This window comes from Plectropomus leopardus, chromosome 4, assembly GCF_026936395.1.
Source record: "Plectropomus leopardus strain MGB_pleo_1.0 chromosome 4, ASM2693639v1, whole genome shotgun sequence".
In the NCBI taxonomy this organism is placed as follows: Eukaryota; Metazoa; Chordata; class Actinopteri; order Perciformes; family Serranidae; genus Plectropomus; species Plectropomus leopardus.
The window spans coordinates 13058032-13072082 of NC_142179.1; the positions used below are offsets into that span (position 1 = coordinate 13058032).

The 14051-nt window shown below is 40.4% G+C and overlaps 2 protein-coding genes across 2 annotated transcripts; both read right to left on the reverse strand.

The window, feature by feature from the left end:
• Positions 1-481: 481 nt before the first annotated feature.
• pdxp (pyridoxal (pyridoxine, vitamin B6) phosphatase) lies at positions 482-5690 on the reverse strand. Its single transcript, XM_042487752.2, has 2 exons — positions 4900-5690; positions 482-1601 (listed from the first exon to the last, which is right to left on the reverse strand). The coding sequence occupies exons 1-2, from the start codon at positions 5495-5497 to the stop codon at positions 1255-1257; spliced, it is 945 nt and encodes a 314-aa protein (XP_042343686.1). The 5' UTR covers positions 5498-5690; the 3' UTR covers positions 482-1254.
• LOC121943911 (UDP-glycosyltransferase 3A1-like) lies at positions 5685-13796 on the reverse strand. Its single transcript, XM_042487513.2, has 10 exons — positions 13680-13796; positions 13308-13409; positions 13068-13188; positions 12637-12800; positions 12258-12422; positions 11505-11707; positions 11159-11304; positions 10934-11019; positions 9594-9813; positions 5685-9480 (listed from the first exon to the last, which is right to left on the reverse strand). The coding sequence occupies exons 1-10, from the start codon at positions 13759-13761 to the stop codon at positions 9213-9215; spliced, it is 1557 nt and encodes a 518-aa protein (XP_042343447.1). The 5' UTR covers positions 13762-13796; the 3' UTR covers positions 5685-9212.
• Positions 13797-14051: the final 255 nt, after the last annotated feature.

Consider the following 14051-nt stretch of genomic DNA (forward strand, 5'->3'; position numbering starts at 1 on the left):
ATGCAGATGAGCTTACCTGAGACAGTTTTTGGTGTTTATTAAAAATAGTTGTTGGATCAGCTGTTCAGGTGGCTACATGTAGCCACACCCGTTGGATGTCCTGTCACATTAACAGAAACCACCTTGGAGACGGCCTGTGGCGGTGAAATGAACATGAAACGGGCAGCAGGTCCGGTGAATGTTTCCGTATGCCTATCCTTTATCTAGCTGCACATTTTAGGGAGCCCTTTCATTGTGCACACCTGTGTAGTGATGATGCTGCTTATCTTCATCTGTCACACCTGTCAGGTGGATGGATCAGCTAGGAAAAGAAAATGTGCACACTAACACAGATTTTAACAAATTTGTGACCAAAATTTGAGAGAAATACATCTATTGAGTGCAAAAACAGTCTTTGATCTCTGTGAAAAAATGGAGCAAAAACAAATGACATTTTCAGTGTAAAAACAGGACATATCATTGTCTTCAACAGATGAACATCTTCATATTTAGGATTCATTTATTGTTGTTACCGTTGCTGGCATGCTCTATATGGTAAACATTAACAACACTGACATTTCACAACAAAGCAGTATGACCGGCCACCGTTACTGTGTCACTGGTGTTCTAACTATGAGGTTCAGTAAGCTGTTTGGCACTCTGATGAATATTGGCACAAGTAGCACAGACGTGACAGAAAGGCCAAAAGTGAATACACACGTCACCTGTCTGACTGGCAGATTGTCATCTTCCCCAGAGCTGAGAGAAGTTCTTTAATTATCTCCTCTTGCCATAAATGAATCGAGGAGGAGTCACACCCAGGCAAACACACGGGAGGAAACGATTCTACGTTAGTAAGTATGTCTGCCTTTTGGCAAAAGAAATATCGACCAGCCTTTAAACACATGAATGCCGTTGCAGAGCAATTCATGGCTTTACAAAAATACTTCTGGATGTTAAAAATATCAAACCACCTATGAACTTTATGAAGAGGAAAGTGCAGTATATTCATATATTTTTATAAACACTTACAGCAACAAGGAACCGTCGATCACAAATGGGCACAACACTAGAAACACTGAGGTATGCACTGGATTACTGATTATTTTGGGGAGAATATTCTGTCCTACTCGTGTCTTAGACACAACATAAACAGCGTCATGTTACTGAGGAGTGTTTCTTTGTTTTGTTTCTTTTTTTTTTGCCAGACTAAAACATTGCACTTGAAATGCAGTAGAAGCGATCTGTGCTCCGTACTGGAGGTGACAGGACTCGTCAATTGCTCTGTTCTTCCAGTTCCTCAAAAGCAGGTAAGAAATCAGCGATGGTGTCCACCACGTAGTCGGGCACCAGGCTGTGGTTGGTGCTCAGCTCACTATTCCGGTACTCCTGGGCCTCCTCGATCTGAGACACGCCGGTGAGAGTGAGCATGGTGTCCAGGCCACAGTTGGACCCGAACAGCATGTCTGTCTCTAGGCGGTCCCCGATCATCAGGCACTGGGCGGGGTCCACCCCCCTGAACTGACTGGAGATGCACTCGAACATGAAGCGGCTGGGCTTGCCGATCACAGTGGCCTTGCGACCTGAGGACACCTCCAGCGCTGCGGTGAGGGAGCCAGAACCTTAAGAGGGTAAAGATGAGACAAAACGTTAGATTAAAGTGAGACATTAGGCGGGTTTCCATTACAGATGAGCGCAAAATTTAACTTGTATTTTTAAAATGTCTATAAAACACACTTGTGAGATGGTTGTTTTCAGTGAGGGATTTTATGCGAGCAGCATGGTGATGATGTTCAAAACATTAGCAGGTTTATTTCTATTGCAGCCACCGACCACCGTCCACGATTTCAGACGAATTGCTGATTCAAAACTTCTGAATGAGCCACTCAACTTCTCTTGTAGCTCCTGCTGCATCATTCCCGAGCGAGACAGTTCTTACTGACGAGCACAAAGCCAGAACATCATGTGACCTATGAAAGCCAAAAAGGTGTTTCCATTGCAGTTTTGCAAAATATGACTTTTCGAGTCGTCTAATATACCACCTCATGTGGGCATAAAATCTTTTGTGCGATAAATGGGAGTTTTTTAAAAAAAATGACGTTTCCATTAAGAAACTTTCTGTCTATATTTTATTTTAGTTAGTTTTGTACAATATTGTGGCAGTCACCCTTTTTATATTAAGTTTAAGTTTTTTATTCTTATTTAATTTAACAATAATGCTTTTTCACACCTAGTTTTAGTTTTTAGTTAACTGTAATAACATTGACAGGGCTATACTGTTGCTATCTTTTTTAGATTTCTGAATCCAGTATTGTTATTTTACAGAGAGCCACTGGTTTCAATTCATTTCTGTGCAACATAAAATCAAGTAGAAAGTTCCTGAAATGTAAACAGTATAATTAAACAGGCAAACTGGTAGCTGCCCTGAAGCCGCACCTTTCCTGAAGCCCTAAAAAGACTCAGTTTCATTTTTACTGTCTGGCAACATACATGCAGCTAAAAGATGAGGGTGTTCAGGCAGGTCCTGCAGTATCATCTGATCCTTTTAATGTTTTGGAGGGCATTTTGTCTTCATAGTGATATTGGGGCAGAAGCAGGAAATGAACTGAGAGATGAGGAATGACGTGCAGCAAAAACACCAGGCAGGACTTCAACCAGGGTCACTGCCATTAAAAGGTGAATGTCTAAAAAACTTACGCCACCTGATTTTGAGACCCTGCAAAGTTGGTTTGATACCTTTAATATATCAGTTCATGTTGCACTTATGTGATGCATATTCATTCCTAAAATTCATGTTTAATCAAACCGACAAGCCTGAAGCTCCATTTTAAGGGAAATATATTGTAATGAAGCTGTCATGTGTAGTCTGTTGGTGTACTGTACACAGTAGACCCCTTAAACATGATAAAGTACAAATACAACGCACATAGAGTGAGAAGAATTGCAGTTGGTGGGGGACCCCCCCCCCTCTATTCTGTTTGTATTATAGACAAAAAAAAGTGTGCACCTCAGCAGAGGTTTAACCTTAATATATCAGTTCACGTTGCACTTACATGATGCATATTCATTCCCATTTTTGTTTACCACAGACATATATTAAGCCTACACATTTAGGGGAAATATACTGCAAAAAAGCTCCCCTGTGTAGTCTGTCCTGTGCACTGTACACGGTGGGCCCTTCAGGGTGACAGATGAGAGACGGAGAAGAATAGCAGTCAGCGGGGAGCCCCCCTATTCAACCAATTCTTCACAGTGAACACCGTGTCTATTTGTCTTTTAGACAAAATCAGTGTGCACTCAGCAGAACTGCAGCTAGAATTTGCAGGTGCAACAGTAACTCTCCAGTTCTGTTGTTTGTTAAATCTACACTGAACAAAAATTTAAACACTTTTGTTCTGCTTCCATTTTTTCACCGGTTTAAGTTAGAGATCTTAGACTTTTTTCATGCACTAAAGAAACACATGTCTTTCAAATTCTGCTCATAAATTTGTTAAAATCCATTACTTTTCCCTTCCCATGATAATCCTGACAGGTGTGGTATATGGACGTGTTGATTCAACAGCATGATTACTCCACAGGTGTTCCTTGGGATAGTCACAATAAAAAGACACTCACAAATGTGTATTTTGATCACACAACACAATGCCACTGATGTCACAGGTTTTTAGGGAGCGTGTCACTGGCATGCTGACTGCAGGAACGTCCACCTGAGCTTTTGCCCGTAAACTTAATGTTCATGTCACTACCATAAGCCGTCTCCAATGTAATGTTGTTTCTGTTAATTTCGCAGTACATCCAACTGGTCTCACAACCGCAGACCACATGGGGACCATGCCAGTTCAGGAGCTCCTCTTCAAACGTCTTCACCTGCAAAATAATCTAAAACCAGCCACCTGAACAGCTGCGGCAACAACTGGTTGGCATAAATGAAGAATTTCTGCACAAACTGTCAGAGACCGTCTCAGGCAAACTCATCTGCATGCTCAAATGACAAGACTGCATGAAATGAGGAAAAGATGACAAGAAAATGACCTGAGATTTAGTTTTAACAGAGACTGAGAGAGAGAGAGAAATGACTGACTTAATACTGATTTATAAAATAGAGAAAAATGTCCTGAAAACTATATTTAAAATTATATATATTTTTTATATCCATCTAACTATCTTTTTTTTATACCTTGTTTTATTGGTTTTGTTTTGTTTATTATTTAATTATTATTATTATATTTATTTATTTACAGTTTTTCTTCTTTTTTGGGGGGCTCAATGTTGGATAATTTTCTTGTAATTTTTAACTTCTTCCAGTGTTTTTGACAAAATCACACCTTGCTCAGGTTTCAAAAGGTTAAAACTTGTGATATCTGTGGCTAAGTGCTGCATTTTTTTGTTCAGTGTATTTGTTTAGGGGTGAACAGATTATCATCCAGATCGATTATTGGGACAGATATTCAGCATTTTGCTGATTATCTGCATCGGCATTTCATTTTAATGATCCCTTAAAAAACAATTAATTAAAAAGTGCAAAAGAAGTGTCAGCATAGTAGAAACTTTTAGTTTGTAAAACCCCAGGGAGCTATTTTGATTTACTCATTTATTATTTAACTTTTCACTTGACTTCATGAAAAAAAGTTGCCAGGAACTTTCAGTGTTTGATGCTAAAAGTTCCAGCTTTGAATAAACATTTGCTAAAGGCATTTAAATAAAGTTTTGTGTTGGGCGTTTTTTATATTTCAAATTCTAAATATTGACAGAAAGATTTTCTTTTTTTTTGCGTCAATATTTTCGGTTCCAAATATCGGTTATGGGGCTCATTAACTACTATTAATAAGTATCAGTGCTGAAAAACCAATACTGGTCGACCCCTATAATCGATACATGGTTGGCACTGATACAATAAGCTGAGCCTCATCACCACCATACCTGGCAGTATCCTTCCACCTGACAGAGGGTGCCAGGGGTCGTTGTCGGTGGCCAGGAACAGACAGTCCGGGTCCCTCAGGTAGCACGAGGCTTTGGCCAGTTTGAGAAAAGTCATTTTGTCATCATGTCCCACCAGCACTGCCTTGACGTCCGGAGCCAGGGTGCAGTTATAGATGGTGGCGTCCGGGTCGTCCGCCTCCTCCACGCAGGGGATGCCCGCCTCCTGCAGCTCTCTGCGCAGCCCGTCGCAGCCCATGACGAACACCTGTCCGCGGACCTTGACGACGTCTCTCAGGTAGAGAGCCGAGCAGTACGACGAGCTGAAGATCTGCTCCAGCATCACGTCGGTGAAGCCCAGCCGGGAGAACTTGTGCACATAATTCTCCCGGGGCCTGGTGCAGTTGTTGGTGACGAACACCACGTTTTTGCCGTGTCGTATCAGCGAGCTCACCACCTTCGCCGCGCCCGTTATCGCCTTCTCTCCGTGCCATATGACCCCATCGCAGTCGAACAGGATGAAGTCCTTCGCCTCGAGCAGACTTCTGATCTGCGGACCTCGAATTTTCTGGCAGCCTTTGAAGCCAAAGGCGCCTGCCATTCCGGCTTTTTCCTCGGTTTCTTCCGTCTTTCACCTGCTAGTGGTTCCCCATGTCAACGGCTGGAGCATAATGTGGTGAAGACGGCGGGTTAAAAGATAAGGAAACAAATCAATGTCAGGAAATCACATTGCAGAGTCCTTGGTGCGGTTATATACACCGACAGCGGGCTACATAAACATTGACGTCTAACCACGCCCACATCGTCAGCATTGACCAATCAAATCGCAGCACTTTAACCAATCAGGTTCCAGAGTGTCACAAGACCTTTATGAGCAGCGTCCTGAAAATTACATGGCGCCCTCTTGGCAGCTGATGGATGCTTTAAATATGACATTTTATCTTTATTTTTTTTTTATGGTACATAACTTCTAAATAACAGAGCTACGCCACAACTGTACAATACAGAACTAAATAAAACAAAAGAAAGAAAACTGAAGTTTTAGCAGTTCTTTGGGTATTCTTTGCTGTATAATGCTGTGGTGTAAGTACAAGAAAGTTACCTAAAAAGTAGTTACTATTAATTTATAACAAACTATTATAATGTAATTTACAATATTTTTTGTATATGAATATAATAATTTTTCAAGCATTATTTTCTCATTGCCTTTTTCCTATGTTTTTTTTATTTTTTATTTTTTTAGAAATTGCACTGATTTGCTCAGGGTTCACAGGTTTAGTTGTGAAAGGCATCTGAAAGCAGCACAAGAAAAGTGATGTTCCTCCACATTTTAAATCATAGGTGTAGATTTCAGGGTCACACATGGTGGACATGTGTCCAAATTACAACATGAAAGTAGCAGAGGACAAATTATTTTGACAAAATAAAAGGCATTTACACCATATGTTGATGCAGAAAGGGCACAAATTGGTCCACAAAATGCTTCATAATACACACAGTGAAGTGTTTGGTACTTAGAATTTTCTGGCGAAGACCCCCCCCTTTCATATGTGTACAATGTTCAGACAAACCTACACTCAAAACTTAAATAAAAGTAGCATATAGGCCCACCACACTAAAACTACTCAACTACTTCAAAATACAGAAAAAGTCAAATTTAAAAGTAATCATTATGTAAAAAGGCGCAATGTCCCTCTCTATATAAACAAAGCTGCCTAGCCTCTCAGAGCTTTATATATATACACACACACATTATGTTGGGTAGCTTAATTACTGTACAAAACTTTTTTGTGTATCTGTAATATAACAATTGATTGTCAAATAAATGTCGTGAAGTAAAAAGTACAATATTTCCCTCTTAGAGTAGCTCTAAACAAACATATAAGGTATGTATTATCTAAACATATAATATATAGCAATGAACCATCTATTTTTAACCTCATCATACTCTCAGTTTTCTGTTTATTATTAATATTTAACATATGCAGTCCAGGAAATCTAAATTAGGCTACGTCCTTTCTCAGATCACTAGATGGAGCTCTAACCAATGTGAACGTCATCCACTCAGAATATCCACCTTTGAAGATGCTACAAGTATGTTCAAACTTCAGTTTTCAAACCATGCTTATACAAAATCCATATCAGAGCCATATATCTCTATTTGATATTGAAGGACACCTTCAGTAAAAATGTTTTGAACTTAGTGTCATGGCTGTAAATAAAAAACTGAACTCTGAATTGCAGTTAGAGTGTAAAAATATGTAAAAGTGACACAGATTATCACTTTTTGAGCAGCTGTCTGTGCTGTCTGCTTTATTCTTTGTTATTCTGGTCAATATTTCTACAACTTTTGTTTCCCACAGCTTTGTTTGTCTGTTTCTTCTCTGCATCACGATTTTTCCACTGTTCTATTTTGCATTTGTGTATTTTTTCTTCTGCTTGATTAAAGTTAGCTGGTTTTGCATTGTCATGTTTTGGCTGCTTCGCTCTGCCTGTTTTGGATAGCGTGCGAGACAGAGGAAGACTCACTGGCACTTGCAACTGCCAGACAAATAGACAAATGAAATGCAGGGAAGGAATGAAGGAATGGACAGCTGAATGGACAGAGAACAAGCTGCCCTAATTGGTCATTATTTCCTTGCTAATCTATATTTTCCTCCCTGCTAACCCCCAACACAGATGTGAGGAGTGGAAGGAAGGACAGACCAGAGAGGGGGGGTCCTCCGAGGCCTAGTCTGCTCTCAACAGTGGCTTGAGCGCTGACCGTGAACATTGCTGTTCGCTTTTGTGTCTTGTTTAGAGAGGGGAAGGAAACTCAGTGGAAACCAGCAGAGGAGGGTGTGGGGGTCAGAGTTGAGACTTGCAGGTGGTTAATAATTGAAGAGCCAGTAGACCATAACGCTGCCCAAAACACACATGCACACACGTACACACATTCATACACAAACGTTGCAGGTAGAGCATGTTTTTGAGGATTCAGGTACATTATATGACTTTCAACAAACTTTTGTTTGCACTAACCTGGAAAGGCAAAAACATTCAAAACATTCATCCATCTGTCCTTACGCTGCTTGCTGCCATTTAGAAACATGTAATAACACAAAAGCACTGCTCAGTGAGGCTGTACGTGCGTGTTTGTGTGTGTACTGTAAACCACCCCTGCCTGCAGCACAGCCAGGTCAAAGCAGCACAGAGGTGTTGGACAATGTGGCGCTGAAGTACAAATGAGACGTCTGCTAGACATGATGGCGCTGGGAAGGGAGAGGTCAGGACACTTGGCATTGGGGATACTCCACTGGAGTGAAACTTGACATACAGAAAGTGAAATTCTCTTCAGTATGGCAACAGTACTCAATGTGAAAATAAAAGTTGAGCAACAAAATAACGAAATCAAAAAACACTTTTAAATGCATTTTTTTCATACTGATTTGCAGAATTTTGCAGCTTCTCTATTGATAATTAACAGAAATGTTCAGGGGAAAAAAAGTTATATTTTTGTTCTTAAAGGAGCACTGTGTAGGATTTAGTGGCATTTAGCTGTGAGAACTGAAAATTGTAACCATCTGAAACTTCTTCCATGTGTTAAGCATGAACTCCCCATTTGGATTCCTTCATTGTTCAGGTGATTTTAGCTGGAGCTGAATTACCCACAGAAGTCTCCTCCTCTCCAAAACAAACAGACCAGGGGATCTAAATCGGTGAAAACACTGAAGCAGTTAACGTGTTAAAGAATCGGTGGTGTTCTGCTGCTGCTTGTTGCAGTGTGGCTGCTAACTATGGTGGCCGACGTGAAAATGCAATTAAGCGAAAAAGTGAATGGCCGTATCTGGAGGCAGTGTTTGGTATGTCTGTTCCAGCTCCAGCATGTCTGTTGTTGCTCTGCATGTCTGAAACATGCTGGAGCAACATGGTGGACCCCATGGATGAGATCCTGCTCCCTATAAAGATAAAAATGGCTTAACTAAAACACAATGATTCTTATTTCAGGTACACTGGACCTTTAAGGGTTATCTTTTCTGGGCCTGTTGGGGCTACAGGGGAAAAGGAAGTTTGTGTTCATTGCTTGCATCAAAGCAAAGGTGTCCTACAACAACATGATAGCCTGCTATCAATTATTTTTTATGTCGGCCTATTTAAAGGGGCAATTGCTCCTATCAGTAGCAGCAAGTATGGTTTATTTATTGAAGATATGTAGTATTTCATGGTAGCGGGAATTCATTTTTTAAAGTTCTCATGTTGGTTCAATATTCAAGTCCAAGATAAACAAGTAACACATGGCTGAGGTATAAGTGTCCCATAGGAAACGCTTTGTACCGTTATTGTGTTTTTTTGTGTTTGGCCCTTCTATTCTTGTTCCTGCACAAAGTCCAGCAGAGAACTACAGGTCCAAGAAGCCCCAAGAAGAAGAGAAGCACCAAGTCCAACAGGTGTCTCTGGTACCATGGTTGTGACAGTGAAGCTGGCCTTAAATGAGTTCCACCTCCACTGTGCAGGACGTGCTCCACCCACTGGATGAGTCGCAGGGCTGGTGGGACAGGATGGGATTTGTGGATCCTGCTAAGGGATGAAGCTGAAGACTTGAACCTAGAGAAGGAGAAATTATTGGGAAAAATAAAGAGAGAGAAAGGGTGAGTGGTTACAGAAATCTTCATACTACATTGGCATCACAAGTGTTGCCCAGCCATCCATCCACAAACCTGATGTCCTGTATGAGCGTCCGAATTGTCGAGCTGAGCAGTTCCCTGGTGATTTGTGTGGGGTTGATGGTGAGGCCAAGTCCCTTTGTTTCAGCCCTCACCACATTATCAAACTGGTCTCCAAACAGAGGAATTCCCAGTACAGGAACAGCATGGTACACTGCCTGGAGCAGACTGTTTTGTCCACCGTGGGTGATAAACAGACGCGCTTTTTTGTGTCCTGGGGTAAACAGAAATTAGAGAAAGCTTCATTACAGCGTAACAGAAGTTAGTGTTTGGGCACAGACTGATGAAACCTACAGATGAGAAACAGACTGACTTACAGGTTAGGGCTGAAACAATGTGGCGATGTACAAACAAGGGCATTTTTATTGCCATGATGTGGTCAAAATTAAACAGGTTAATTGCGCTTATAGTTTACATCTATGTCTGTCAAAAGGTGGATGCTTAACACAAATCTTCCCCCTCAGCAGCACAGAAGATCTAAACAATGAACACAGTGTCAAGGTGGGCATTCGAGATTAGTGTCACCAATACAGTATCTGACCAAATGTCTCCCCTTCTGTTTCTGAATTATTGAGTAAAAGCCAGAAAAAGTTTTTGCAGAACATTATGATTATGACCTCTTGAATATAAAATGTCATCACTTCTTTATTTATTCTTTTAACATTTGTGAAAAATGTTGTCATAATTGCTTATTCATTCTTGAGTTGGGGCCAAAAACATGTTTTGTAAGGACACTGTGCTAAGTTTGTTCTTGTGTCCACGTGGACATTGAACTGAACTGAACTGAACATTTGCGAACAAACAGGTCTTATTGAGATATTGTTTTCAAAACAATGCAGCAGTACAGATCACAGTGACCTTGACTTTTGACCACTAAAATCTAATCAGTTCATCGTTGAGTCCAAGTTGAGGCTTGTGCCAAATTTGAAGAAATTCCCTTAAGGCATTCTTGAGATACTGTGTTCACAAGAATGGGATGGACGGACAACCCCTAAACATATTGCCTCCAACCATGACTATTCCCGAGGCGGGGGCATAAAAACACCACAGAGCAAGAACCAGAGGGTACATCCATGATCATTCATGCTGTGTTTGTAGCTTCCTGCCTTGTGGTATTTCTTCAAGTATTAAGAAATAAAAAGAGAAGAATGGAGCTGCAGTGCAGTAAAGACCCAGCCATCTTGGTCCAGTGTCTGACAGGGAATATATCATTAAATTCATTGTTTTATTCTTCTGTCTGTTTTTCAGAATTCCTGCAATAACCAAGCTTTTTGACAGTCTATCATATACTGTAACCCCTATCATGTATGTGTAGAGAGACAGAGTGCCCCTACCCAGCAGGTCATTAAGAGGCAGCCAGTCCACCAGCCTGACATTGGGAGGTCTGTCCAGGTGTGATGGCCATCGCTTGGGGTCATACCTGCAAGCAAAGCACTGCAGGTTCAGGTACTTTCATTAACGTTGTGGTTGATTTCTTCTCTTAATGAATGTGAAAAAACAAAGATTTTTTTTAAAAAAACACATCTTGTAGGCCTGTATGAATTGTGTCATGTTTTTACCTCCAGAGCACCCCCTGAGGGATCCTGGAGAAGCCAGCCACCAGCTCTACAAGCAGAGGGTCCACAGAGACTGAGGAGACCATTGATCCAAGAGTCACAACAAGGAAACCTGCCTCTTCAAAATTAGAGATCCACGACTCAAGATCCTGAGGATCGAAAGGGTCGGGGTATGGATGGAGGAAATATGCAAAGGGAAATTCTTAATGTTAAGTAAGGCAGGGTGAGAGAGAGATGGTTGTAGAAGTCCAGAGGGAAGTGGGAGTGAGAAAGATAGAGAGGAAAAGTTAATTTGAAAACTTCTCTGATCTCACTGATGTATTTAGATATGTTTATTAAGAGATGAGACCTGTTCTGGAGGCTTCGCAGGTTTATTCAGCAGACCTCCCACAAGCACAGTGTAGGGCATCAGAGGCTGGGGGAACTCCAGGGAGAAGTCAGTGTTGAAGGCCCAAAGTTCAGCTCCTCCATGTAACTCTTCCAGACCACCTGGTGGTGACTCAAGGTGCCGCTCAGCGACTTCCCTGAATGTCGACCATACAAGTTCCTGACCTTTGATATACGACACAAGTGCTTCAACATTTGTTTATCGCCATTCAAATGTAATTGATCTAACTCATTTCTTGGCTAAATCACTTACAGACTAGTTGCAAACAGAGCATTCTTTCAGCAAACAGTGACAGAATGGAGATGAAAATGATGAAATGTAAATATTATTACCTCGTCTACAATCAGTTTAAATGGAATATTAGCCAAAATGTATGGCGGAAATTAACATGATTACAGAGGGATTAGTATGGATTACTGTAAGTAGATGGTTTGCTAATTGAAGCAGAAAAAGATTGGCTGATAAACAAATATGTGCAAAATGTGCGATTTAAATGTTTTAACAGAGTCTGTAGATTACAAATGAGAGGAGAATGAAATATGAGAAGAAATGGAATTTAAAAACAACCAATATTCATATAAAAAAACTCACTCCCTTAGAATATTAATATGTCTAAAGGGCATAAACATTGTAGAGTGAAGATGTGTGTTATTAAGCAAGCCAGAAAATCCTCTTGAAAAACATGTGATCCCCATTTTATAACACCATTCGTACCTACAGGGGCCAAGAAAGAATAAAAGAGGTTCTTTGCACGACCCCAGAGGTTCATGTGGTCGGACAGCTGGGAGCCAAAGACTGGGATGTAGGAAACTGGGCTGGGGAGAGCGATGGACAGAGGACCGTTCAGAGTGCCAGGATAGAAAGCTATATAGCGGACACCTGGAGAAAATCAAAAGTAAAGTGTGTATAACTGCTATAGATAAAATAAAACACAATAAATCTGGCTCACAATTAGTTTGAATTGGCACATTTAAAAGCATCTCAAATCTGCATATAATAAAAGTGGCAAGGTATCTATCAACAATGTATAACGGTGGTAAGATTTAAAGGATGATAGTTATTATGACATAAGTGATATGAAGAGCACATGTACCAAGTTTGCGTGCCAGGATGAAGGAGCAGGGGTTAAAACCGTCAAGGATGGCAATGTCGTATCGTTCGCTCTGGAGGAAAGTTATTACCCCTTTGTCCCCTAACAGCCTGTCACACTGATAGGACAGGTGTCCCATGAAGTGTAGAAAGTTTTTAAAGTTATCCCTGAAAGAAAGCGAAAGGAAGAAAAAAATGACCGAGTGAGTAAGTGAGGAAGAGAGAAAAATTTAAATAGAATATAGTAATACAATGCTGTTAGGACATAGAACTGTGATTTCATACGTCTATAAGAGACAAATTTGGCCTCGGGATTAGAATAAATTAAAGATAAACTCAAAATGCTGATGGGAAGCCAGACCCACGAGACCTTGTCTATTTTTCCGAACATAATTAAATCAATGTAACCGAATCTCCTAAAATTCAGTGTCATACCTTCCCAATAAAAACTGTGTTTGTTGCTCCAGGAACCAGCTATTGTATTCTTCGATATATTTCTCTCCTAATGACCAGGTGCTTGTCTGGTAACTGTGTGCACGGCCTGCATACGAAAAACCTAGGAGAATTCATCAGAAATCATCATTTACATTAAAATCAGAGTGACTAAATCAGAGAAAAGAGGAGACAATGTGTGCAAAATATTTCATGTGTTTGTGTACTGTATATAAAGTTTACCTGTAATAACAGGGTTGCCTAGTTGCAAGAGCATGCGGACCTCATGGCCATGCTGATGTAAGTTATGAGAAATTTCATCTAATAACAAGTAATGGCTTCCTCCTGGAGGAGAGAAGAGAAAATAAATTATTTTTTTGTCTGAAAATATGGCTTTCTGTTTGCAACATACTACATCATTGTGCATATTAAAAACAAACTGTAGCACATTCATTCACACAATCTTCTGTAAACTTTTACTGTAAACTCTTTGAAGACTTACTAGTCTGACAAGGAGGTGCTTATTGTTTTCATATTTCTGAGCAAGTATTTACAATGAATATCTCTATTATCACTAGTAAAGATCACTTTAACAATAACTGCTTCACTACTCACCAATTAGACAGACAGTCAAGATCTTGGCAGAATGAAGCACGGGAAGAGCCAGAAGAGAAAATATCCAGAATGCAATCCCCATGTTGTCATTAAAATACCACACACTGACCTGCAGCCAAAGTCCTCTTAAAATTCAGATTCAAAAATAAATCGTGACAAAACTTTGCTGTGTGATCAAGAATTCCTCATGAGGAAGTTTTCCCTTTTAGATCCAGTGAGTAACTGTGGCAAACGGGTCCAAAAGCAGAATTGTGATCCAGACAAATTTTCCACAAGAAATTAGCAGGACACCATGCAGGATTACCAACCTAAAACTGGGAAAGTTGACAATAAAATCATCTTTTCAGTGCACCGTTAAAAGTCCTGAAAGTC

What these genes read in the sequence shown, in the direction of transcription:
- pdxp (XM_042487752.2), bottom strand. Translation starts at nt 5,497, where the DNA reads ATGGCAGGCGCCTTTGGCTTCAAAGGCTGCCAGAAAATTCGAGGTCCG. An exon ending in AGGTGGAAGGATACTGCCAG is followed by an intron (nt 1,602 to 4,899) that starts GTATGGTGGTGA and finishes TACCCTCTTAAG; the next exon opens with GTTCTGGCTCCCTCACCGCA.
- LOC121943911 (XM_042487513.2), bottom strand. Translation starts at nt 13,761, where the DNA reads ATGGGGATTGCATTCTGGATATTTTCTCTTCTGGCTCTTCCCGTGCTT. An exon ending in AGGCAACCCTGTTATTACAG is followed by an intron (nt 13,189 to 13,307) that starts GTAAACTTTATA and finishes GAATTCTCCTAG; the next exon opens with GTTTTTCGTATGCAGGCCGT. An exon ending in GCCTCTTAATGACCTGCTGG is followed by an intron (nt 9,814 to 10,933) that starts GTAGGGGCACTC and finishes TGTTTACCCCAG; the next exon opens with GACACAAAAAAGCGCGTCTG.